The sequence below is a fragment of the Rhinopithecus roxellana genome, chromosome 17, assembly GCF_007565055.1.
Source record: "Rhinopithecus roxellana isolate Shanxi Qingling chromosome 17, ASM756505v1, whole genome shotgun sequence".
Taxonomy (NCBI): Eukaryota; Metazoa; Chordata; class Mammalia; order Primates; family Cercopithecidae; genus Rhinopithecus; species Rhinopithecus roxellana.
The window spans coordinates 78,869,142-78,886,599 of NC_044565.1; the positions used below are offsets into that span (position 1 = coordinate 78,869,142).

Genomic DNA, 17,458 nt, shown 5'->3' on the forward strand with positions numbered 1-17,458 from the left:
GAAAACAGTTATTTTTCAGTAAAAATTAACACTTATGTTAAAATATAATAATTATATTGTCACTTTGAAGTAAATTAATAGTTAAGCAGGGTGCGGTGGTTCACGCCTGTAATCCCGGCACTTTGGGAGGCCAAGGCGGGTGGATCATTTGAGGTCAAGAGTTCAAGACTAGTTTGGTCCACATGGTGAGACCCTGCCTCTACTAAAAATACAAAAATTAGCCAGTGATGTGTGCCTGTAATCCCAGTTACTCAGGAGGCTGAGGCAGGAGAATTACTTAAACCTGGGAGGCAGAGGATGCAGTAAGCTGCGATGGTACCACTGCACTCCAGCCTAGGCCAGAGGGAGACTCCGTCTCAAAAAAAAAAATGAAATAATAAAATAAAATAAGTGAAAATAAAGTAAATTAATAGTTGAATAAATTGCCAGTTAGTATTCCGTTTCAAATGAGAAAATGCATAGTTGTAATTTCTAAATGATAAAAATTAATAGCTATAACTCATACCAACTGAGGGTCTTTGACAATTTTTTAGAACATAAAAAGGCTGAGAACCTTTGAGAGTGTCTCAAATTAGAGGGCCTTTCAAATACATGAAGCCAGACTTCATGTCTTTTTTTATATCTCATCTTTTCCAGGATATTTCTTTAATCCCTCCAATAGGTCTTTCCATGACTTGAGAGTACACCCTCTAACTATGCTGTAGACTATTAATCATTCATACACCAGGGCACCCCAAACACAATGTTGCCTGGGTAGTGTGCCAGGCAATTGCCTCTGTAGTCCTAAATACTCTGCTTCCACTAAAACATCCCAAGTTCCATTTGGAGTAAGCCTTGTCTCATCATTGGCTCATCTCCTACTGAGCTTGCAATACCTAAAGCCCAGGCTGGAGTGCAGTGGCACAATCTCGGCTCACTGCAAGCTCCACTTCCCAAGTTCACACCATTCTCCTGCTTCAGCCTCCTAAGTAGCTGGGACTACAGGCACCCACCACCATGCCCAGCTAATTTTTTTTATATTTGGTAGAGATGGGGTTTCACTGTGTTAGCCAGGATGGTCTCGATCTCCTGACCTCATGATCAGGACTTTTTATCATATACCTACGTAGAAACAGATCACCTCAATCCTGCCTAGGTACAATCGAGCTTTTGAAGCCCACATTGGAAAAATCACCTATCTCTATTAAATCCTTCCTTCGTTTAGTCGGCTGCAGTCTTCCTGAGTATTAGTTCTGTCATTTAATGTGTTAACATCCTTGTAATCTTTGTGTCATCTGAAAAATGGATAAACATGCCACCTGTCTCCATTCCCGTTACTGATAAAAACATATCATGTGGGGCAACCGAATCCTGCGGTCTGCACTAAACACCTCCTTTGTGTTTAGATCAACCCAGACACAAGCAGCTACATGTGGACCTGATGATGTTGTCATCCTCCTTTCTACAGGACACCAGGTGTACGACCCATGAGTGATGCCTGCCACCCTCTCCCACGGTGCCTTCAGCCACAGATAGAAATTCATGTACCCCTCCTCCTGCAGTTAAGCTGAAGCTCTCAGGAAGGGGACCTGTTATTTAATTTTTAAAAATATTTATTGAGCATACTATATGTCAGATACTATGCTGTACATTAGAACTGCAAACATGAATCAAATATTTTCAAATTCTAGAATTACGCTGCTGGGGCTTTTGCCTTCACAGGTCCCACACTCTCCCGCTTCAGAGTCATCAGCAATGCCACTGCCTCGTAAGCACTGGGTCTCCCACTGCCAGCCTTTACCCCTCCTACCAGGGTTCTGGGAGTTGGGGCAGTCTACTCCTGCTGTATGGAGGAGGTGAGGGTGATGGGCTCCTGATAATTCAAGTTAAAACCCGGTGGCTTTTCCTCGCAACCATCCTTACACTGGTTGGCTTCGTACCAGGAGCTATGTTTGAGTCAAAGAAGCTTCACTGGTCTGGAAACCTAACAATAGAGTTAATGTTGTTTCCAAGAGAAAAGGCTGCCAGGTCTCCCAAAAAATACCCCACACCGAGCCTTGGATGGTAGCCCATTTATAAACCTGGGACTGTCGATGCTTTGTTGACATGCTGGCTTACGCCCAGGACCCCAGACTGTCCTCAGCCTTCTCTGAGAGTCCTTGTGCAATGCGCTACCAGCATGGCAACACCCTGCGCACAGCTGCAACACCCCACCCTCTTAGTGCCCCCCACTTCAGTACAGCAAGAATCTGCTCTCCAGCGGATGTGCAGCTCTTGGGACATGAAGCCAGGTGAAGAGAAGGGAAGCCAGAGATTCTGCTGGTCCAGATGCCTGCTGCCTGTCAGAGCCACTTCCTCCTAAAAACTACACCCCAGGGGAGTCACTGGGAAGAAAGCAGGGAGCTGAAGGACCACTTGGGCTTCTGTCTTACAAAATTTGAGAGCCCGAAGGACCATGTTTGCAGCCCCTGCTTGGGTCCTGTGTTGGTGACTTCTAGATGTACAGGGAACAGAAGGAGCTGGAACCAGCACCAAGATTATACCACAGTCTTAGGAGCAGGGATGGTTCTGGGCCCTTTTGAAGACTTGACTACATTAGCATGAGTTGCAGGTGGCTGGGCCAGGCCCAGCTCTTCAGTGGCCTAACCAAGTACCCTGAGATGCTGAAGCGAAGATGACTCCTCCTCGTGTGTGATAAACAGATGGTGGTTAAGGGTAGGCTTTGGAGCCTGCCTGCCTGGGCTTAAAGTTCTGTTCTGCCGCTCCCTGTGTGTGAGTGTCCTTACCTGTAAAATGGGATCATAGCTGCAGCTAAGTCACTGGATGACTGTGACTTAACACATAGAAAGTGCTCAGTCAATGCCTGACACTAAGCAAGCTCTCCATAAACACCAATGGCTTCTATATTTTTACCCCAGAAATCATTCAGAACTAATACACCTTTTTTTTTTTTTAATTTCCAACTTGCATCTGAAGTTCAGGGGTACATGTGCCAAATATGCAGGTTTGTTACATAAGTAAATGTGTGCCATGGTGGTTTGCTATACAGATCATCCCATCACCTAGGTATTAAACCCAGTATCCTTTAGTTATTCTTCCTGATGCTCTCCCTCCCTCCCAACCCTCCAACAGGCCCCAGCATGTGCTGTTCCCCACCATGTGTCCATGTGTTCTCATCATTCAGCTCCCACTTGTAAGTGAGAACATGCAGTATTAGAACCAACACTCCTTTTAGACATGACTGTATCTATGAGATGACCAAGCAAGAATTGTCACAAAAACACAAAAATAATTCCCTGCTTTTCTAAGAGTGACTTACACTTTTCAGAGTGATTTTATACACATTTACCTCCTTCGAGTCTCCTCCATGTGACAGTGCAGGGAAAGTCTTTATGACGACCCTACACTGGAAAAAACTGGAGGCGAACCGGAAAGAAGGTAAGTGAGCTCCCCAGGCTCCCAGTTGGTCTCTGGCAGACCCAGGATGGGCTTCTGACGTCTTTTTTCTTGATACCACCCTGTTCCTCCTTGACGCCAGAATACAAATGTTCTCACAAATTTACTTCTCATTACTACTGAGTCCAAAAAACACCAAGTCTCAGCTGTCCAAATATTTTTCAGCCTTTGGCTTTTGGATGAATGTAATTTGGTTCAAACTTGTCCCAAACTAACTGAAAGTGGCATTAATATAAGGACAGGCTTCTAAGACAGGAGCAAGAGGCTTGGAAATCCCTGATGTTGGGGGACTGTTTATCTCCTGATAAAGTAGTAGAGCACCCAGCATCCTAATTTTCCTGACATTCAAAAGTGCATCGGAAAAAAGAAAAAGAAAGCAAGCCTTGGGCAAAAACTGAAAGAAGCCTGCAGCACCTTTTTTTAGGAAAAGGGTAAAGTGCATATTTTCACCAGTAGGTGGCGATAAAGTAATAAGGCTAAAGAAGCAGAACGTTCTTGATCAGAATGTTTAAGCATTTCATAGATATTTTGAATGTGGAGACTATCCTGCCCAATCTGCTTATATTACTTACAAAGAAACTAAGGCTCACAAAGGGTTTGTGATTAGCTCAAGGTCACACACCTGGTTAATGACTGAACTAGATTAAACTCAGGTCTCACCATTAAACCAGAATGTGTGAGAACAGATTGCCTTTCAAAACTGCCTGGCATCTTCATCACATAAAGAAAAATATCACCTTTTTTCAGTGTGTTAGTAATTTCAGCTGGCAGAAAAGCTGATAGCCTTTAAGAAATAAAAAGCTGATCATGCTCTCAACTTTCTGATCTAAGATAGAGAAGGAGGGAGGGATGGAGGGAAGGAGGGAGGAAGGGAGGGGAGACATGCAAAAGAGAGGAAAGGAGGGAGAGAAGCAGAAAGAAATGGAAACAGCCATTTCTGTGTTATAAGGCTTCCTGACACATTTGTGCTGCCCCTGAGCCCCTCTCAGCCATGATTTTCCAAAGAAGATCAGAGATTATTGGGTAAGACTCTCCCCCTCCCCTCCACCCCTTCTACTTCATCAGCACCAGTTTGTGATGAAGGCCATTAAACATCTTACTGCATATAGGTCCAGGTGCTACTTTCCTTTATTCTGTTTGAGTCACACACCGAGAAGCAGAATCTCAGTAAATAAGCGGATTGCCTATTCCCTGAAAGGGCCATATTTGTTCTGTGTAGTTCCAACGGAATTCAAACAGGTGGGACAAATGTACCTAGAACGATATTAGGCACATAGTGAGTGCTTAATAAGTGTGGACGTATGGATAGATGGGAAAGGATTTAGGACAAAAGATTCAGTCTCAATAGTGCAAGAAGGAATCTACTACTTTGGTTGAATATATACTGAATCCTCTCTCTCTGGAGGTATTCAAGCACTAGCCAGCCACTCGCAGGCCAGGGATGTTGTAAAAACAGGTTGGGAGATGGTTTGGAATGGATGAACTTTTAGTTCCTTTTGAATCCGAGGATTCCCATTATTCCAAGATTCTTGGTGCATAATGAAAAAGAAACTGGTAAAGATGTTTATGACTTTGACCTTAAGAGCTTCAGATTTTAAAAAATCATACAGATTTCAGGTTGCTTCATCCAAAATTCTGGCCCTCTGTTCCTTTCTTTAATTTTCGGACACAATGGGGAAACCTTATCATCCCGGCAATTCACTCGAGAGTTTCTACTGGTTTGGTTTAAGTAACAAGTTTTGCTTCTTTTCAATTTTGAAAATCAGGAGAGATGGACTCATGGAAACCTGGATCGGTCCTTTTAGATGAAGGTAATTATACAGCCCAACCTCTCAGTCATGCCTGGATCAAGATGCATAGGATAACAGAACTAAGAGTCTAATAATCTAGCTGGCAGAGTGGCTGAGCTCCGCTAGCCTAGGATTTCTAATGGCTCCCGCCTCTGACTTAAGGGTCTTGCAAAGGGCACACTGAAACTCCTTCCCTAGGGAGGTCTGGGGTAAGGAGCAATACTGGATAACAAAAGGGAGAGAGGAAACGTGAAGACAAAAAGCTAGAAGGGAGCTAGTTTCCCACCCTCAAAATGGGTTTGGATCCTCACTCCATCTGGCAGCACACTTTAACTTTCTCCAACTCCACTTCCTCCTTTGCAAAAGGGCTTTCAGGTTTTCCCTTCACAAGAATGGGTGTTGTTCGCTGCCTACTGCATTAAATATTCGAAACTCCAACAAACGAGACCTTCCAGCTCTTCGTAGGAGGGAAGATTGTACTGGTAGGGGAAGAAGGAGGTGAAAGAGAGGACTCCGCCTCTGGACTTGTACTTCTCCCCTTCCTCCAACGCAGCGCGTTGGGGCGTTTCCACGACAGGATCCTGGCTGAGAAATGCTGTTAGACACCCAAAGTGAATGTTTAAAATGATGTGAGGAAGTGAGATGAGCTAGCTGACCTTTAATGGAAGGATGAAATCATGTGCTTTGCAAACTGGAAAAAATAACAAGCTAGTAGACGGCTCACTGCAGCCAAGCGCGAGCGATGACCCCCGCATCTTCCTCCAGCCCCGGGGAATCCCGGAACTTCCGGGCATCCTAAAAACGGGGAGACTCACTTCCGGTGCTGCAAGCGCGCTCTTCCTGGGAAGCCCATTTGTCTTACCAAGCCTGAAAAAATTCGCTTTTGTTGCCTTTATTTCTTTAAATGATATATTTATGAATTTGGCTCACATGTAAATGGCTCTAAAGAAACCCCCTTCCCCAAGGCTGAAATGCAACCCATACGCACAGCTTCTGACAGCATGAAACCTTTTTGCATTTCTACTTCTAGTCTCAAACAGCTAGGAGGGAGGAGTTGCATTTTAAGCCCTCTTATTTGAGTTGCTCTTAAATAAACTGTCTTTCTCCAGTCCACATCCAGTCCTCATTAGATTGTCCTCCTTGCGCCTTACTCATCTTCGTTCTTTGTCTCAGTCACCAAATGTTGACTGAAGACCTACATGATCTTGACACGGTGGAGGTTTATTCGAGGAAGACACATTCTGTGGCTCAAGATTTTCAGAATTTTACAGAGGCATAATTTACAATGGCAAAGTGCTTAACGCTTTCAGATAACAAAACTAAGGCTCAGAATAAATAATAAATTAACGAGAGCAGAACTCAAGTCTCCTATTTCAAATCCCTCAGCAGAGTACTATGTTTTTGATAGGCTGTAAGTAAATATTAATTTATTATTTTTCTCAGGATGGGGGTAATGTAAAGAAAAGCACAGTTAGTTTTAAGCCAAGCCCCCAAGCTGGGTGTGAATATCCATTATGTCCCCTTCCCTGGGGTAAGGCCAGCTGCTTCCTGTCCTTGTAAGTCACCAAAAGTTTTACTGCTCTTTCCAGGACGTGTTCCAAAAGAAGAATTGAGCACACAGTCTTTGGAGCCAGTACCCCTGGGAGATCCAAGTAAGTTAATTGACAACTAGAAACCCACGGTGTCTTTGACATCTGAACTGCTCTCTCCTCTCTTCCCACTCACTCCCACTCAAACCTGCCTCTCTCCTACCATGGATCTATTTATCTCCTCTCTTTTGACACCTTGTTCTAAGGGGAAAAGGAAGCTTTTGAAGGATATAAACTGTCTATGTGCATGAGGGGGAGAGGATCAAGATGTTTTAATATCACTATGGCAACAGGGTGAAGAATGGGATGGAACAGAAAGACAAGGAAGGATGAAAGGAGGAGATGGGCAGGTTGGCAGGGGCAACTGTCTAGTGCAAATGATGGTGGCCAGAGCTCGGAGTTGGAAGTGGAAATGAAGATAAATGGGCATATTCAAGAGATACAGAGAAGGAAGAATCTATAGGATTGAAGGCAGAGGTTTGAGAGAGGGAGAAGTTAAAGATGAGCTGAGCAACTAGGTAAATGGTACTACAGTGAGGAACACCGGGGATGGAGCAGGTTTATGTCTATCATCTTCTTCAAGACATTTGATCTGGTAGAGAGAAGACTACCCAGATCTGACATTCAGAAGGAACAGCCCAATCAGAAATTTAGAGTTGTAAGACAATGAGCTATGGTTCAAAACCGAGGCTATGAGAACAGAAAATGTGACTTAGGGAGATAGAGTAAAGTAAGAAGAAACACAAGACGTAAGCCTGAAGAACCACACTAGGTGGAGGATAAACCACCTGAGGAAATCAGAAAGGAAGAACCAGAGAAAAATAAGGAAAATGAGAACGGTATAGTAGTAGCCTACAAGGTATAGAAGGAAAGCACCTGCAAATTCCTCTAGAAAGTCACTACTAGTCAGCCACCAATGGACAGTGAGGCTCAACCTTGCTGCATATGAGAATCACCTGAAGACATTATTAGAGATGCCCACCTTCCTGCCTCATACCTACTGTATCAGGTTCTCCCTAGACCTTGCTACCCAAAGTGTGGTCTGGAGACCAGCAGCATCAGCATCACTAGGGAGCTTGTTAGAAACACAGAATCTCAGACTCCACCCCAGACCTGCTGGTTCTACAGTGATTGATTCCTTTGCACATTTACCCTTGAGAAGCACTGTCCAGAGTGAATCCCAGGAGTCTTCATTTGTTGAAGCTGCATTAGCAACCCTGATATGTACATGACTCTGATATGTATCCAGAGTTAAGAAACACTGGCTTGATGTATTGGACAACACAAAGCATTAATCTGTAAAATTGTACCATGTTGAAGGAAACTAGAGCAATTAAATAAATGGGTAGATTGATTCCCATAGATCCTATATCTTTCTCTTCCTTGACTTTCAACCTGTGACCTCTTCTGTAGCCATAATAAATTGCTCACACTGAACATTGCATAACCCAATTCTACCTGTTAGCATTGATGTTGGCATCTTCAGATCAGAATGTTTTCATCTCCATATAAGAAAGCCCATGGGTCTCAGTCAAAACATGCCCTGAGCTGGAACCATTGTTATTTAAAAGAGGAGCAAAGATAACCCTGGTATCAGCCATCAGGCTAGTGAGTAAAGAGAATTAAGCAATAGAGAAACAGCTCACCTTCTTAAGACCTAACTATGAGATGAATGTGTTAATCCTGAACACAATTCAAGATGTAAGAAATGAGGAAAAACTGCCTGTGAGGAATCAAAATAGATGCTACAATATCCATGTACTTTATTCATGTAAAAAGAAAATTCCCTTATTCTAATTAACAGTTGTTCCCCAAAAATACTTTATTCCAAAAGGCATATTGAACTAATCTACTGACATCTGGAAGGGAAACCCCACCTCAGGAGTACTTCTGCAACTTTACTGTGCACAGGAATCACCTGGGGATCTTGTTAAAATGCAGCCTTGACTCTATAGGTTTGGGTGGAGCCTCAGAGTCTAGCAAACTGTAGGTGCTAGTGGGCGGCAAGCCCTAAAGAACTCCACTGCCACCTGCTGGCAACAATTCACACTGCAAGCCCAGCCAGAAAAAAAATGAGTTGGCCTTCCTTGGGAATCAACAATATGACAAGCTGCATATGAGAATCACATGCTGCTTCTCCTTTGCTTTACCCCAGGTTTTGGTGGCATCTTTAAACTCTGCTTCTGGACTTTATTTGCCTCTTTCATTCTTCATCTCAAGATCATGCTTGGGTATAGGCAGTTTGGGGGCAGCAAAGGACAAGGGAAGCCAACTGCAAAGGATGAATTGGTAGGCACTGCACAGGCAGGCCGACAGGAGGTAAAAGCTTTTCTTTTGAGATTTGCTACTGAGCCAAGGTACAAACAGGTGCCCTGATTCTAGATGGAGCGAAGTCAGCCAGTCCCAGACGGGTCCCTCTCGTCTCCTACTTCCCTGGTTTTGATTGCCATGCAACACTGCAAGATAATAAAACACATTCTCAGGTATAACTTTTCTCATAATCACAGTTCTGCTGTAGCACTCAGCAATAAATATTTCTCATCAATTCTTCTGCTCAAAACTTTGTCAACTCATGTTCATTTATTGCTTCCCTCTTTAAAACGATTTTGTTAAACTAGCAACAACCCTCTCCACCTACAGAGCTTCTCCTCCAGCCCCATGGCAACAATGCACAGTAGAGAATGTGGGTGGTTGTGTGCAGATCAGAGAGGTGCAGGCCTGTCTGGCCGCTGCTCCCCACCCCCGATGGGCAGTGCCCCCAGTGTCCTCTTGGATACAGCAGCCTAGAAATTTCCAACTTTACTCTCTTTTTTTTTTTTTTTCTTTTGAGACGGAGTCTTGCTCTGTCTCCCAGGCTGGAGTGCAGTGGCGCGATCTTGGCTCACTGCAGGCTCCACGCCCCGGGTTCACGCCATTCTCCTGCCTCGGCTTCCCGAGTAACTGGGACTATAGGCACCCGCCACCACGCCCGGCTAATTTTTTGTATTTTTAGTAGAGATGGGGTTTCACCATGTTAGCCGGGATGGTCTTGATCTCCTGACTTTGTGATCCGCCCACCTTGGCCTCCCAAAGTGCTGGGATTACAGGCATGAGCTACCACGCCCGGCCTTCTTTTTTTTCCCCCCCTCTGTATGGAGATCTGTTTTGAAACATTTTTGTCTTCTAAACTGCAACTGTTAAATAATTTATTTTTCACTTTTTACTAATCAAAGGGATCTATAGCTCCCAATAAGAACCTCTTATCAGCATTGAATAGTCAGTTTTATCATACTGAGATGATATCATTCCTGTCTACAGCAAAGAAAACACTAATTTCCATTAACCTGTGTGGGTTTTCACTAGTTCCTTTACCTCTCTTATAACCTTCATAGTGATCCACGGAGATCCAGAGATCCTAAGCCAGAATAACTATCCTAGTCTTCATCACAACTAAAAGAAAGAAAGAAAAAACTCTAAGATAGCTACAAACAAGGACTGACATCCTATACATATATGTGGATAATTTCTTTGGTTGCCTTGCCCAGGGAAATGAAGGAGAATATGGATATCAATTTCTTATTCTATAATGCCCGCCCTCCCTCAGTGCTGGCCTTGCAGATCTCTCACACCTTATAAAAATCCAACACTTGTTTCTAAAATGTTAGGGTGAGAGCAAAAAGTCACACACTCTTGAGATTCAGTCTTGATGAATTCTCACAACGGGGAGTCTGCACTTAGAAGATCTGAGCCTAGGAAACCATTGACAGCCTTCCCAAGCTTGGCTAGGACGTCGCTGCTTCTGAAACCCGTAATTGTGGCAGATACGTAGAGTTTTAAACGGTTATGGAAATAAGGACTAGCCCAAGTGTCCAAGACTCTGGTGCTCAGGGAAACCCCTGTGGGATGTAAATAAATATACCCTGCATCTTACTACCTTTTTTTCCATTTCTTTTCATTTCTCAGGGGGCTCTGATGGAGAAGGAGGAACAAGAGGATGCCCAGGTAAATGCAGTGAGAGATCATGAGAATCATAGTCTTTTTCCATTCCGCAGACTGCAAAATTGACTTGTCGTTTTTAATTGATGGGAGCACCAGCATTGGCAAACGGCGATTCCGAATCCAGAAGCAGCTCCTGGCTGGTGTTGCCCAAGCTCTTGACATTGGCCCTGCCGGTCCACTGATGGGTGTTGTCCAGTATGGGTAAGTGCAGTTAATGTTCTGAATCCAGAAAGGAAGTCATGCCATGTGCTTAATTTTATGCCACAAATATTACCAACATGTTCTTGAGCACAGATTTGTTCTCTTCCCTAATGCAAATGTAAATGAAAAAAAACTGAAGCCATCCAGATGCCATTTAAGAAATCTGTGGCTTCCTGAAGGAAAGGACAGATTAAAAAACACTTGTAACTAGATGGCATTTGCACTCAAGAGTATTTATTTGTCTGGAAAATAGGAGAGATGGGTGTGAGTGTTAACTTAGCCACTAACAAGCTGTGTGGCCTTGGGCTAGGCCTTCACCTCTCTGATTATCAGTTTCCTCATCTGTAAATCAAGAAGGTTGGATCTGCTTTCAACCCTGACTATTAGAGCATTTGTTTGAGGGACTCCACCCTGTGCTACAACCTATCCACCTATAGGTTAGACACCTAGAGAACTTGGTGCTTTAGGTTGTATCTTCTCTTTTCTCCAAATAACCTTAGGCCCCTGCACTGGTAATGGAAAAACCCACCAGGCAATGAGGAAGAATGGGTGGGAAGAGAGATGGCCCCCATCAGTCAGCTGAGCACCTAGATGACTTTCCCCAACTTGTTCTATTATTTTACTTAGGGTAGAAATTGAGGGCTCATGTTGACACCAGTCTCAGTCTTTTATTTGGCGGTAATAAATCACTCTTATTTCAGATATGAATAGGTTTGTCACTGAAACAGATATACAGATATTGATAATAAACAATCAAAAGAACAAGCGTGCATAATCTTAAATTTATACACACATCTTAAATAGGTAGCCTTTTGACCAAGAATCACTGAGGGCAGGATGGGTATCATGCCTCCTACAAAGGACCAGTGGGTTTGGAAGGGGCAATGGAAGTGGAAACCATCATAACCTTTGGTGCCTATTGCTCAGAAGATGCGGTCACAGCTTACTCACCCTCCTGAAAAGAAAAACTATCCATACCTGACAACACCCACGGGGTCTCCAGCGCCTTCAGAGGTTTCATTTTAACCAAGGTTGTTCTATCAAAGAGACTAGAATATTTATTTTTGAGTTGTCAAGAGAAATAAATAAAAATGCTTTATTTTCATAAGAACCTACAACATTTGTGTTTTTAGAATTTAATTCCAATTACCCATTTAGTACTACCTTCTATTCCTGTCAGGAAAAATTAGTAGATGAGTTAACTGGGACTTGTATGTAATCAAACTCAATTAGATAAAAATAAGCAATTGCTCCAAATATCACCTCTCAATGTCAGGTGATCTATCTTGAAGTTTTTGAATTGAAATAAGAAAAGTGCGATTTTGGGGAGTATTTTTGGTTTCAAAATGCCAGCCCATTTTCATTCCTGTGTTACTTTTTACAGACAGCCAATGGATGGCAGGTTTTACTAGAGAGGAAACGTAAGCGTTTTAATGCCAGATGTCCTTAGTCAATTTTACTGGGGGCCTCAAAGCTTGGTGTGTTATCTTGCATTAAAAATGACTGCTTTAAAAACTTGTATATACCAAGGTTTATAGTATAATATGAAAATAAGGTGATAAATATGTCAGGGAAAAGAAAAATGGCATGAGAATAGTGTTGCTGATGAGAGCATGGATTAGAGAACAAATGTAGCAGGGAAGGAAGAAAAATAAAGACACCTTCCCCCAAAACATTTTCCCCACATATTCCTAATGTGATCACCATTTACAAGCAAGAGTTTACCCCCATGCTTTTCAATTTTACTTTCTAAAAAAATCCCTTGTGTCTGCCTTTTTCCCGGGGTTCTTACTAATTTGTAGCACTTAGGGAAATGTGTGTGTTTTCCACTGTTTTATGCTCACATACGCTAATCCATCATCTTCACCCTCCCCCGGCAACAGGGTGGAGTGGAAAGCACAATGAACCGCTGACAGGTGATCTGAATTCGGGCCTTAGCGCCTCTGTGTGACCTTAAGCCAGTCACTTAACCTCTCCTTGTAAGTGCTGCCATCTGTGTAGCACGAGGGTCAGACCAGATGATTTATCAGGGCTCTGCCAGCCCTGGTGTCCTGTAATTCAGTGACCAGCTCTGTATTCAGAAGACATCCAGTAAATGAATGTGGGACTAACAGACCAGATAGCTGCCTCTCCTTTCCTTGCAGTCTTAGGGTCCTGAGGAGGTGGGGTGATCAATGATGAATTGATGTGTTGCACAGAGGTGATACATCCATCCGTGGAACGTGGGAAACCAAATGAGAGGGCGGGCTGAGAAGGGTGTGATGAGGCTGAGGGGGAGACACATTTTTTCAGCAGAAACTGCTGTTGGTTTCACTTGTCCAGCTTCCTCTCCTCGATGGTCCCCTTCAATCCCTGCTGTATGCGTAAGTGCATACAGAGGAAGGGAGTGGGGCATCCTGGTGATTTGGGTTCTCACCAGATTCTAACGCCCTCTTTCCTCCCCCTTAAAATCATCCCTGCGCTCTTAGAATCACAGCCTGAGGCCTTGAGAGCACCTGATTCTGCCTCTTTGTGTTGTAGTGAGGAAATGAGGCCCTACAAAGAAATGACCGCCTCATCAAGAACTAGCACTGGGGCCGGGCGCGGTGGCTCAAGCCTGTAATCCCAGCACTTTGGGAGGCTGAGACGGGAGGATCACGGGGTCAGGAGATCGAGACCATCCTGGCTAACACAGTGAAACCCCGTCTCTACTAAAAAATACAAAAAACTAGCCGGGCAAGGTGGTGGGCGCTTGTAGTCCCAGCTACTTGGGAGGCTGAGGCAGAAGAATGGCATAAACCTGGGAGGCGGAGCTTGCAGTGAGCTGAGATCCAGCCACTGCACTCCAGCCTGGGTGACACAGCCAGACTCCGTCTCAAAAAAAAAAAAAAAAAAAAAGAGAGAACTAGCACTGGAAGGAGAGACTGAGGTTGAGAAGGACCTGGCCAAGGGAGGAGGGCTCCGGAGCTCAGAACTGCTCCTTCCCTCCCCTCTCCCCTCCATTACCACTGCCCCTGGTCCACACAGCTTCCTGGAAGATTCTTTCCCTGGGTTTTCCTTAGGAGAGCTGAGTCAGAATTTAGACTTTAAAATTTAGAACTTGAAAGACAAATTTAGAAGTTAAAAGACTCATACTAAATATTAACTGGAAAAAAGGTAAAGAAAAATATAAGACCTATAAAAATTATCTCATTTACAAAATGCAACACATCTTGACTCCTCAATCTCCTCAAAGACATTTTGGGTACAAGGAACAGAAAACCACTCCAGGTAGCCCAGGTGAAGGGAGATTCATGGAAAGGTGAGTGTTCACAGGACCGACGAGTCATTGGCCATCCCCTTCCCCACCTCTGCCTGCATCTCTACGCCTCTCTGCCTATCCATTCTGATCTTCTCTCAGCAGACAAGCATCTTCTGCCAGGCTCTTGGTTTCTGCTCTTCCATAACTTCACTTTGCACTGGCTGAGTTCCTACCTCTGGTCCGGGCCCAACAGAAGTCTCAACCACCGTGGAACTGGGCAAGCACCCTCTCCCATGTTCCCCACCTGCAGGGCCCATAACCCACAATCACGTTAACCTGGCAGCAACCACAGCATTCCTACCACACTCATCACATGCCTCCAGGAATAGAGGCAGCTTCTGATGCAGAGTCAGAGAGGTTGACTGACTTTCCCAAGAACACGCAGCTAAATGCATGACTGGGACAGAGGACAAATATTAGTCTTGGGTTAATCCCTGAAATGTCAAACAAAATTGTCTTGAAAGCAGAGATTCCACTCATCTGCCAAGAAAATGTCTGATAATTGCTACTTTTCACCTCCTAAAGACTGAGACATTGTTTGAGGACAAAAGGCCAAGGATCAAGCCCCTGTCTTGCACATGAATTCTAAGTTCAAATTATACGACCCAAAGGCTTATAATTGCACCTAATACCAACAGGAACACGGAAAGAGTCAATGAAAGAACAGTCAGGGCAAGCCATTAGGTGAACTCTAGTAACAAACACCTGGCCAAACACCTTGCATTTGAGCGGCAGCCCAGACCCACAGGTGCTAAATGTTTTCCAGACCTTCACTACACTTTCATTTCAGGCTCCAAAAAAGGGAACATAATTGCACACGTTCTTTGTAATCAACCGTAGGATATCAAAATTGGAAACAGTTGTGGGATGAAGGAAACTGTTGGGTTTTTCTTCATTTGAAAATCAAATAGACTTACCTTGCTTATGAGTCTATAATAGCTGTCCTGTGGTTTAGCGAGTGACTCTGAATTGGCCACATCTTCTTAGTCTTCTCACTTCTCAGCCCACCCAACTTCAGCTCCTGGACTGAAGACTCGTGGTCATGCATTCAGCTGGGCAGAGTAGCTTCCATAGGTCGGCTGAGCCACCAAGTGCAGGACAGTCAGAGTTGAGTGGAAGAAGCAAAATGCCATGTCCAGTATGTTAGGCAAAATAATGACCCGAAAGTTGTCAATGTCCAAATCCCTGGAACCAGTGAATGTTTTACCTCACCCAGCAGAAGGGACTTTGCAGATGTGGTTAAAGTTAACAACTCTGAGATGCGGGATTCTCCTGGGTTATAGGGATGGTGCAGTGTAGCCACACGAGTCCTTAGAAGTGGAGAGCCTTTCCCAGCTATTGTCAGTCAAAGGGAGGTGTGACGATGGAAGCATAGTCAGAAAGATGTAACATTGCTGGCTTTAAAGATGGAGGAAAGGGCCGTGAGCAAGAAGTGAAGGCATACTCTAGAAGCTGGGAAACACCAGGAAACGTATTCTCCCTGGAGCCTCTAGAGAGGGGCACAACTCTGCCCATACCTTGCTTTCAGCCGTGGAGACCCATGTCAGACTTGGGGCCTCCAGAACTCCCAACTAAGTGTGTGTTGTTTAAGCCAGCAAGTTTATGATCATTTGTTACAACAACAATAGGTAGCTAATATAACTGGCAATGAGGACCAGTCTCTCTCATTCTCTGAGTCTGCAGCCAAAAAAAAAGAGGGGGGGAGTGGGAGGGGCTGGGGCATGAAATGCAGCTGGGATGGGGGCTGGCAGAGGTGAATCACAGCACCCACCCTCGGACTTCAGAGCAGGAAGGGGCTGTCTGGGCCTTGACTTCACGTTGGCATTACCTGGGGAGCTTTTTAAAATGCTAATGCCTGGGTTTCGCCTCAGACCTATTAAACCAGAATCTGGCAAGGGGATGAGGCCCAGAAGTTGGTATTTTAATCTGTAATTCTCAAGATCTCAGAACAGCTCCCTGTCACCTGCCTGGCCTGATTTTCCAGGGCCTAGTGCCCCTTGCGAAGACCCTACCATGCCACTTCTCTCCTCTCTGAGAGACAGGAAGGTGAGGCCCACAAGCCACACTCCTCAGGAACACAGAGTCTCAAGGCCAAGTGAGCTGTGAATACAATTTGCCCAAGAATCATAAGATTCTGAGGTTTTTCTTCTTCCTCCTATGCTTTTTCTTCCCTATCATGCAGGGCTCCTGGAGGCACATACAAACGACTGCGCTTGACTTCCACCCCTCCCCTTTCAGTTCTCCTCACACATCCACTGGGTTTATCTGGGGTCCCTGAGATCAGTCTCCCCCCCAGAGAAGCAGATGGCCACCCTGATGCCCAACAGAACCACCTGGGAGCTCCTAGAACTCCAGACGCCCAGATCAAACTTCACATCAGTTAAATCAGATTTTCTGAGTGTAGAGCCCAGGTATCATTACTTCTTCGAGTTCCCCAGCTGATTCTCTGCTGCGGCCAGATTAAAGGCCGGAATACTCCCACGGGCCTGTGCTGTCCTCCAGTGAAGCCCAGTCCCCCAGTGCCCCCTGACCCCCCCAGTGGCCAGTCCAGAGGGCTGCGAGAGCTCCACCTTCCTCCCTTTCTCTGCCTTTCATTTCCCTTCTCTAGACTTCTTATTTATTTTCTTCCCTTCCTCTTAGCACTGGAAGCCCCACTGCTGATTTCTATTATTGTTATTACTAAAGCATCCTCTAAGACATTGCTACTCCAAGTGTGATCCACAGTATCATCTGGGAGGCTGTTAGAAATGCAGAACCTCGGACCTCACTTGGGTTCTACAGAGTCAGACTCTACATTTTAACAAGATCCCCAGGTGATCAGATGCACATCTGAGCTTGGGAAGCTCTGTTGCCAAGATGCCCCACTTCCCCAGCACTCACGGAGCCCTGTGATGTGGTTGCAGATTAGCAGCGGGTGAGCCAGTTTGTTTGGGAGTGGCTCTCGGATCAGCAGATTGCACGTGATTCACATTTACTCCAGCAGGAAGAGGTTCATGCAGCTCAATTTTCTACCCTTTTTAGTAGACAGGTGGAATTCTCATAGTTATTGCAGAAAAAAAAAAAAAAACACTCACTTAAAAATGAAATTTGATTATAAGACCCTGCTCCCCCTTTTCTGATGCTGGGAAATGTGGAAAAGACCAGTTCCCATTCATCGAGGGCTAGTTGTGCAAAGGCCCTCAGCA

At 44.6% G+C, this 17,458-nt stretch overlaps 1 protein-coding gene across 2 annotated transcripts in view; it reads left to right on the plus strand.

Moving 5' to 3' along the window:
- Positions 1–17,458, plus strand: part of VIT (vitrin) — a 127,774-nt gene that overhangs the window by 87,507 nt on the left and 22,809 nt on the right. The window contains exons 10-12 of one of the 2 annotated variants that reach the window (XM_010373198.2): positions 5,202–5,246; positions 6,815–6,877; positions 10,846–10,993. In XM_010373198.2, coding sequence (XP_010371500.1) covers positions 5,202–5,246; positions 6,815–6,877; positions 10,846–10,993 — 256 coding nt within the window. The remainder of the gene's footprint in view (positions 1–5,201; positions 5,247–6,814; positions 6,878–10,845; positions 10,994–17,458) is intronic. The other variant, XM_010373206.2, reaches the window with a different exon arrangement.